At 37.5% G+C, this 10378-nt stretch overlaps 1 protein-coding gene across 1 annotated transcript in view; it reads right to left on the reverse strand.

Moving 5' to 3' along the window:
- LOC134565837 (keratin, type I cytoskeletal 19-like) overlaps positions 1–9319 on the reverse strand; it is a 29977-nt gene extending 20658 nt beyond the window's left edge. The window contains exon 1 of the mRNA XM_063425503.1: positions 8877–9319. Coding sequence (XP_063281573.1) covers positions 8877–9251 — 375 coding nt within the window. The 5' untranslated portion in view covers positions 9252–9319. The remainder of the gene's footprint in view (positions 1–8876) is intronic.
- Between the last annotated feature and the right edge of the window lie 1059 nt (positions 9320–10378).

Here is a 10378-nt window from a genome sequence, read left to right on the forward strand (position 1 = left end):
GCGCTTTTTAAAAATTAGGGTTGAATCAAACATTTTAAAATGTTCGAACTGTAGTTGAGGACATTTGCAGTGTTACACGTTACAGACCTTACTCCGTATTAAACAAACAAAAAAAAAATTCAGGCACCAAAACCACTTCATGTCAATGAAGAGGTGATAGTGCCCAGAGTCCCCTGGTGCCTATTTACCTTGACATACCTTAAATGGAGTCCCCAAGGTGCAAGTCCATGTTCCTCTCCTCTGCCGCTTGCATATTTTTGAAGAATTTGTGCAAGCAGCAGCGATAGGTTGAGGGAGTCAGCTGACTGTCCATAGCGAGAAGTGCTTGATAAATATAGGTAGTTCAGTTGGTGGTCTCAGCCTAACACTGTTATGTGAGGGAGCAGTGAAGGAGAGGATGATTGACTGACATGTGGGGGGCGCCACTATAGTGCTAAAATGTTTTAAAAAGATTAAGCACTAGGAAGGCGTTGCGGGACATGAGTTGTTGGTTTTATTTACCAGTGTCGCTTTAAGTTAAAAAAATTACAGATAAAATAGGCTGCAAATACCAACTATATTATATCATTTCCACATAATATGAATGATGTAGTATTAGGTTAAGTCCATATATTAATTTAGTCAGTTTATATGAAAAGCTCAATGCCGTAAAATGTAGAGCTACTTATAAAATATAATATGAACTGATAAATAAAAGTTTTTTTTGCCACTATATCACCACCATTTTAGGAAATGCTGGAATATGAACTATGTACTGATAAAGGCTGTGGAATAAATCTAACTAATTGCTTGAAATATGTCACCTCAAATCTACTCTCTACATCTGCCTGACCAGACATTATGAAATAGTACTATGCCATTGTGAAACCAATCATGTTGGTGAAATATTTTTTTTTCTGGAGTAAACTGCTCTAAAAATGTAATAGCTGATACATACTATGGAATTGTCTGTCTCTCGAATAAACTGACAGTATCAAGGAGCTCATTAGTGTGTGTGTAAGTAATATCTCCTGTAGGTAGACTGTGTGCTTTTAAGTGATAACTTTTCTTAATAACTGTTGTGACAAACTCTTCATAGTGAAAGTCTTAGACTTTATACACCACTTAGTGAGCAAATTAAAGGGTTACTCCAAGATTTTTATTTGTCAGAGTAACCCTTTGTTTACTGCACCCCTACCTAAAAATAAAATAAAAAAAATAAAATAAAGAATGTATAAATAAAATCCATTCCAGCCAGGTTCTCCCTGAAGCCCAGTCCTCTGTTGCCATTACCCCGCTGAATTTAAAGGGATGGATGTCCAGAAAGGCAGACTGAGGGGAGGATATGGTTGGCACGGGGGGAGGGCATTGCACCATTCACTCTCTGGCACCAGTAGGCTCTGTGTGTTGGCATCAGATGCCAAATATGCACAGAATTTACCTGCTCGGAACTATGGACGCCAATAATGCCCCAATGACATCACCAGAGGTTGAGTTACACCGACAGCAGCAGAGTGCTTAAACTCTGGATGTGCAGCATTTCAAAGGTGAAACACTGCACATACAAACTCCAGGCACCATGACCACTTCAAATCACTGAAGTGGTCATGGTGCTGGGATTATCCCTTTACTATTGATACAACTGTTGCAAACAATCAAACATCTTGAAAGTGATAGTTTTTGGTTATAGGGATACAATTGAAATATTTTTAATACCATCAATAAAGGACGTTCGTGTACATCTAAACCAAAGAATTCCTTCCTCGTACCCTTTGCTTGTGGCAACTCTGTGAGCCTTTTCTCATTTTACATAATTACACAATTAGTCAATCAAGCATATGTGTCTTGCCTCCATGAACTCATCAACTTCAATAAAGGGAATTGAAAACACAGACCTTATTAAATTTCTCTGTAGTTGTATTGAATGCTGAAGTTCCCTTTTCTCAACATATACATAGCTGTCTGGTTTCTTGCCTGGAGCACAATCAGTAGATTTCATACAATAGGTTGTTGTTTCAATATGATACTGTTCTTTGGCATAATTTTCCATTAATTTATTCTCTCTATGTAGAGTATGTGAAATTTAATATTTTTTAAACAAAGCACCACCGTATTTTCTAGAAGGTTAAATTTCACCCATTCTCTGTATAGGGTGCTGGACTACATTCTTTAAATATTAAGGAAAATCTTGTAATTCACACTTTCAGCACCCTCGAGATGAGTGGTATTGAGGTTTTTTTTATTAGATCTGATATTTCCTGAATATACGGGCAGGTTACTTTGTTGCCCTTGCAAAGTTCTTAGAACCCAGAACAAGCACCTTCAGACTTCTTAGAGGGTTAGTGCAAGCATGATAAACACAGCTTTTGTTATATGCAAACGGTTCGCCCTCCTACCTGATCTTGTCGGGCACCTGGTCTTCTTTAAGACTGTGTGTGACGTGCATCCGTGCAGAGATGGATGCTGATTCTGCTAGCCATTCATTCATTGGTTGTTTTCTCGTAGCCAATGATTGCAATTCTGTGCATAGCAATATGCACAGAATTGACATTCATTAGTCGACTGGAACTCTAGTTATGGGCAGGTCAATGACTTCCCAGTGACGCTGCCAGAGGAAAAATGTTATACCTCCAGAAGCAGAAGAGAGTTTAATTGCTGCACATACAGACTTCAGGCACCATGACCACTTCAAATCACTGACGTGGTCATGCTGTATGGAATAAGCCTTTAATGTTTAAATCTCTAATAGTAGCAGAAATAATTATGAATAAAAGCTCTGATGGATCATGTTTTTAGCCTGCGTATCACATGAAACATAAAGTATAATAGTGAATACTGTAAAATAATAGTGAAGATGTTCCACTCTTTAATATTGATCTTACACATACAAAGATAATTGTTGTAGCTAAGGTCATTTCTTTATTGTTACATCCTTAAACATTGTTGTTACTTCCTTAAACTTTTACTTGTACATTTTTTCAGTCTGTTTGTTTTAACTACACTAACTTTTTGTTAAGTTATTATATAAGAGTAAGCCATTGTACTTTTATTCATAACAATGGTTTGGGACATTGTGTGAATTATGTTTCCACCTTTAAAGCACCTCTCAGTCAGTGCCTTCTACTGTACTTCCAAATTCAAGAGTTTTCTTTTTTTTTTGTTAATTTAAAAGAGGTGTAGATATTTTTGCTTGAGGTGATTATTCAAAACTACAGCAAATCATTAGGAGACTTCTACAATTAGTTTTGGCCATGAATTAATTGATTAGGACAAATCAAATTCCTTCGAATCCACATGTGGTCAAGTTAGTTAATTCAGGAATGAAATTATTACCTGAGTAATGTGGATTAATGTGATTTTGTTTTTTACGAATCGATTTGTTTATGGGCGAAACTAATTTTTGCACAAGTCTACTAATTAGATCAATATCATTATGCAGAACAGTGATATTCTAACATGATCTCCAGGTCTCATAGAACTACAGCCTCCATGATGTTTTCTTTCCAGCCTAAAGGTTTTAAATAGTTTTGTAATTGTGTAATGGTGACCATTGGTGATCATCTGGTTTAACCAGAAGACATGAAATCGATTTTGAATGTTTTTGTCTCTCCTGAGTCTCCCTTTAGGGGAAGGCTGACAACTTTTGGCCTGAGGGCAAATACACATCAATGGCTTTGGAACTTAGAGGTCTATGTGGATGTTCCTTCTCATGTGGGGCATACAATATATGACAAATGGAGGTTTGTGGAGTTGCATGATACAGCATCATAAATCCCTCAATCTTCATAAGTTTGTCCTGTGCGGCATGACTAGGCATTCACAGAGATCTGTAAGGCACAGACTGTTTCTTTTGACTCAATTGTCACCAATGAGTGCCAAGTTGCTTTATGACTCTGTCATTTGTAAACAAATTTGTAAATGTGTAGTTGGCAGCCTGGTCTAACTCCAAAACTAATCCTCGGGAATATCCCAGTTGAGGACTAAATAACATTAAGATTGCAGGACACCAATCCATGCACAAACCTACACAGAACTGGGCTATATAAAAGACGAGACAAAATTCTTGCCCTCATCCTCTCTCCTGCACTAATTTGCGAGTAGATATCCTAATGCACCTTCTTCTGTTTTCAGTTGCACAAGAATGGTGTGAAGCTTTATCTCTCATCCATCCTCATCAGATCTTCCATACTAGTGTCTTGGGGGGTATTTTCCACTTGCTACCTTGTCTGCTCTCCCATGCACCCCAGGCACCCACAGTTCACTACTTCTTCAGATATTGCTAAAACAGAAGTTCCCTTTCTCTGCTACATATATCAGTTTTGCCATCAAATGACATTCTCAGCCTGTCCAAAAATAGGGCAAATTGATATCACTAATGTGGAAATAAAACGTAAGTTTTGTTGATATCTGAAGAGGGGTCCACATCGTGAGTACCCAGTGGACCCAGGTTAGTGTCAAGCAGTTTTAAAATGCTGTGGCTGATTAAAACGGGATAGCTCCAAAGGACTCCTGGGAATATAACTATTATTGAGTGGTGTAGTGGTTATGGTGTTTATCTTATATTATCACCTAACAAATAATTGTTTTTGGTTTGCACCATATGAAACCTACAGTTGGCAGTCCAAACAGCAGACAAATAGACTCAGAGTAAAAATATTTGGGTAAGACAGAAGTCTGTATAAAGTTAAAATAAATATAGAATTGGAAAGGGAGTAGGTAGTAGTCAAATAACTTAGAATAAATAGCTGTTTTGCTTGGCAAATATTGTGCTTTGTGTTTCCTTTTAAAGCAAAATAACTATTTATCCTAGTACATGCAGATGGAGTTTGCCAACTGAAAAGATTCCCGGTAAATAAACACATTAATATGCATTCCAGTCTAGAACAGGCTTAAATAAGACCACTGACATACTTAGCATCAATAGTTAGTCTAAATGCTGCTGCAATATTTTGTCACATATTTGTTTCACGTGATTTAATAACAATACAGGGTGCATTTTCTAGGTCCCTTGGAGTATATTGTCTGAAATTAAAGAGAAACTTCCATTGCTATGACAACCGTAGCTCATTTAATAATGCTTGAAATTCCATCTATACATTGTGCTAGCAGTTTTTCAAATAGTTATTTCTTCCATCTGACTCTGAATTCTACAACAGACGAGATGCTCAATGCCGAGGTATTGAGAGACAGAGATAGCAGAAGAGACTTTCCACGGAAGGTACCTCTTCTCTCCATTCATAGCAACCACAGCACATGCGCTGTGGTTGCTGTGGCAACTCCCTAGCTGATGCTTCTAGCGCTGGATATAGTGTACATGAGCAGAGTGACAAAAGAAGAGCGCAGAAGGAACTTGGGAGGACTTGAAGTAGGTGTTACAGAAGTGTAACACTCACCTCAGTAAGGAGATGGCGGCAGGGGAGTGGAGGGCAAGGTAAGGCATGATAATTTCCATTTAAAGACACCAAAACCTGGGGTGGGAGCTGCTACCTCACATTACCTCTGAATTTCAACTGATAGTCAACTGGCTACAGTATTCCTTCTCCACAACTCCATTCTGGGGTAAAAAATTCATTCCTAATGTGATAAGGGCTGAACTTGATGGACACATGTCTCTTTTCACCTATGTAACTGCAACTATGTAACTATGTATTTAAACAGTTTAGCAGCTGCTGGTCCACATTCCCCATAATTCTCCACCAGTGCGCATCCCTTTAGGTCAGGTTTGTTGCTACCTGCTAGCTTCTTTAAAACAGTTTCTGGGTAAGGTTTACCTATATCACTTTGTTATGATGCATACTGAAGTACACAAATATCAAATTAAAATCAAATTTCTTTTGTTCCTTAATTACATTATTACTTCAAATGCTAACTTTATCATGAGACAACAGGTGCTCTGGGCCAAAGTGCTAAATAATGAACAATCGCCACGGAAGCCACTGTTTCTCAACATTTAGCACTTTGCACCCTGAATAGCCCCTGTTTTGTCATGGATAAATCTCCCCCATGATGTCTTATTGCGTAAGATTTTTTAAAAGCACCGTGCTGTGTTCACTGATATAACAATGGTAGGTAATATCTTCTGGTAATTGGGCTTGTTTTTAAGACATTTCTGGCACTAAATCTTATTTTGACTAGGGACCTAGATACATTTCTAGTCCCCCCCCCTCCCCTTCATTCTTCATTTAAGGATGGTAAATGGGGCCAAGCAAATTCATGGTTCAAGGTCCCATGTTTAACCCCTGGGCCCAAGGTGGTTAATACTGCTCTTGTACCCTGAATCATCTTCTGCCATAGACAGGAAGTGGTGAAGATTTAAAAAAAATTCAAAATTTCACAGAAACTGAACATTTGATAGTCAGTAATACTTTATAGAAGTAGAAAACAAGGTTTGTTAAGCATGTTTTTTTTTATTTATTTTGTTTTGTGTTAATATTTTAATTGTACTAACAAATGCATGATATCATCTACACTTGAGGATGACATAAGACGTTACTGATGACATGCTGTTTGTGTGATGTCACCATGACAGATTAGTAAGAGGGTTTCTTGACTCATCATGGCAATCTTTACTAGTTATTTATAATTGGAGGAAATGGAATAGAAGTGTTATCTGAAGCCAAGGCAACAAAGAATCTTGACTTCTCAATACTCCTCCTTGTGTTGCATGGAAACAGTCTAAGAAGAAACCATTAGACAATGTAGGAAGGATAACATTTGTCTTAAAGGTTTAAAAATAAATATTGTTATTTTTCAGCACAAACAACCTCACATTTCAAAATGGTTATTTACCCTTCATAATATCTTAGCGGTCTCTGAAAGTTTCTTATGCATGACCTAATTATCCTCTTGTCCTCATGTAGCCTTATGAAGTAGAGAAATGGAACATATCATCATATTCTATTGTCCAGCTTTATAATATTATGTAAGGTGAGGTACATTACACGTCACAGTGTAGGGCAGGCATAGGCAACCTTCGGCACTCCAGATGTTTTGAACTACACCTCCCATGATGCTTTACCAGCATTATGGGTGTAAGAGTATTATGTTGGATGTAGTCCACAACATCTGGAGTGTCAAAGGTTGCCTATTTCTGGTGTAGGGTCTTCAAGGAACACACTATTAGGATCACAGACCTCTGCTCTTTTGCTCGATCACCTGCTAGTGACCCCAAAACACTGAATAAGGGGAGCAAAAGAGACAAATGTTTCACAAACGTCTACTTCCCATAAAGTAGAGTAGCCAAAAACAACATGTCTGACAACATGGAAGTTGTTTTTTAGTAACTTTGGTCATATCTTGCTTAAAGGGACACTAAAGGCACCCACACCATTTCATTGCATGGCCAAACACACCTTACACTTTTGTCTTTCTGACAGCCAGTGGAGTTAGACTCGGTTATTCAATCGGTGTTTCACATAGAGAGCATTTGATTGGTACAGTGCAGCGATTTTATGCACATGTGCACCAGGCTATCAATGCTTTGCTGTAGAGAAGCATTGAATTGGCTGAATTCATCAAAATTGATTAACTCAGACAAAGAGGTGGAGTGAGCCTAGAACGCCAAGGGGTGTAAGGTAAGTAACTCTTACCTTTTAAACCATTTTAGACCCTCATAGGGGAGACACCTAAATAGTGAAGAGAACACTATAGCGTTAGTAATACATGTTTGTATTCCAAAAGCCATCGTGTTCCTCTAATAGGAAATATTGCTCTGGTTGTCGATGAATGTCCTAATTCATTTTTTTTAAGTTATGAAATCATAATGTTCAACGAACAAGGTAGAACAGTATATTTAAAACCAATGTCGCTTTTTTTTTTTTAAATGTGGTCCTGATGCTGAGCGAAACTTTCATTTTCAAGATATCACACTTACACATACAGAACAAGGCTAACATACTACTAAACTAATCAATATGGTTTCACGTTTCATTTTAACCAGATCTCTACAAGACAGACATTCACTGGAGAAAAGATTATCAATATGTCTCACTATGAATATATAATTAAACTCGGACTTAGAGTTAGTAGTTCATTTAAAAATAATGATCCTTACTTTATTTCAATGAAAATAACTTGTTAGTGTCTTAGTGAGCTATTCATTAAATCAGGAATTGTGGAATATTGAAAGGGGTACTGCAAATTGTAGGACAATTTAGTCAAATTGAAAACAATCTAAGGTGTTGTTGCAGCCTGTTTAACGAACAATTAAAACTATTACAGGGATTATTCATTTAATTGTCTAGTCCTACACAAAAAGGTGGAGCTTAAAATATATCCATTTAGGACAGGGGAACATTAGTTCCAAATTTGTAGCCACAGTAATGTCAAGATCATTTTTGTCACATTTTTCAGTGATATATTATTAATTTATTGAGTATGTTATATGAATGTGTATGAAAATTCGGATTGTATTACAGGTTTGAGGCCAGCTTTGACAACCCTCATTAAGGAGAGACGATGCCAAACGAATTTGGCAGTATTTTGTTTGCAAAGATACAGAACTATCTCTCTTTAAGAAAAATAAAAGTGTGTGCAGTACATCAACTGGCTTCACAGCAGGGTTGGTAGACTCAAGTAAAGTAAAAAAAAAAATGCAAAACTGCCTAGGGCAGTAATGAGTCAATTCTGTACTATAAAACAAAGGTGGAGAAACAAATAAGCATTACAACAGGTTGTGAAGGTCAAGAGAGATGTAAATATATTATCTACCATAAAATGCTATATTTATGTGCTTTGGTGAATACACTTCACATAAATAACAGAGCATCAAACTGAGTTTACGTTTGTATAATTCTGCTGCTGTTAAATTTTGAGAAAGTACAATACAAATATATGAACTTACTTTAAATTAGTTATAAGCATATTTTAAATCAATTATCAAATGCAGCATCTTGTACCTGAGTTTGGAGGTCTTTGATGGCCTGTTCGTACCGACTGTAGTCCTTTTTATTGTTCGTTGTCCTGTTTTTATGCCAACCTTGGATCTTATTTTCAAGCTCTGTGTTGGCATTTTCCAAAGAGTGCACCTTCTCCAGGTAGGAGGCTAGACGGTCATTTAAGTTCTGCATGGTCTCTTTGCCATTATGGGAAAGAACGCTTTCACTGTAATCCTTTGAGTAGTCACATCCCCCCGAACCCGAGGAGGACAGTGACCAAGTTTTAGAGTAAGAGACCCGGCTGCCACCATCCAGTCCATGTGTACTTGGTGAGCTGTAGGACCCCCCATTGAGTGAAGAGGATGAGTAAAGAAAGTTGCTAGCGTTAAAACTCATGTTTACATCAGTTGTGAATCTGATACAAACATCAACTTGTAGCACGACTGCTGTGAAGGAGCAGTGTATCTATGCTTGTCTATTTTATGTCGAATGGGAGTTGCCGAGCAATCCAAAGAGGATTGTGTCATCTACTTAAGTATGTTTCCTATTGCTCAATCCTGCACCTTAGTGTTATTATTTTGAATAACAACCGAGTCTCTTTCACTCTGTCTTTTTTTTTTTTTTTTTTTTTTTAACCTAGTTCTTATTATACCAACAAGGTGTGTCTTAGGTGGAGAGGCTGGGCAGCTCAGATTTGAAACTTCATTGTAATAATGTACTTGTATGGCAAGAGTTTAATTTCATACTCATCTGACAACTAATTCTATCATTGGGTCGTTAGACCGTTTTATTATAAACCTTTCAGAGAAAAATAACACAAAGTAGTTAAAAGGGAAATGGAAAGTGTTATTATAGGTGACAATTACTGCTACTTTAAATAAATAATGTTCTAATTATAAAATGGTACACAAAGTAGATTAATGATAAATAATGTAACATGATCTAAGAATTGATACACAGCAGGCTTACTAAAAATATATATGGAAATAATAAAATGGTGGACTAATGCTAAATTATAAAATAATATACATTTAACAGTTATATTGAGAAAAAAACAAATACATGCAGTTACATGGACAGATGCTCTTTCTCTTGGTGATAGGGATTACGACAAATTATTATTATTATTATTATTATTATTATTATATATAAATTCCTCAGTGCTGTACAATGGATGGACTAACAGACGTGTTTGTATTCCAAAGAGTTGGTTGCAGAGTAATAGAGAGGGTTGAAGGCAGTGGCGTACACACAAACCATGGGGCCCCGGTGCGAAAACTGATCCGTGGAACCCCCCTCCCCCCACGCTTACTCTGCGCATGCCGGGGCCGCAACACATGGTGGCGGGCACCTGGTCGCAGGGCTGCGACCCCAGTGACCGCGGTATGTACGCCAGTGCATGCAGATACACATACACTTAAAGGACCACTACAAACACCCAGATCACATCAGCTCAATGAAGTGGTCTGGGTGCCAGGTCCCTCTAGTTTTAACCCTGCAGCTGAAAACATAGCAGTTTCAGA

Source organism: Pelobates fuscus, chromosome 6 (genome assembly GCF_036172605.1).
Source record: "Pelobates fuscus isolate aPelFus1 chromosome 6, aPelFus1.pri, whole genome shotgun sequence".
Lineage (NCBI taxonomy): Eukaryota > Metazoa > Chordata > Amphibia > Anura > Pelobatidae > Pelobates > Pelobates fuscus.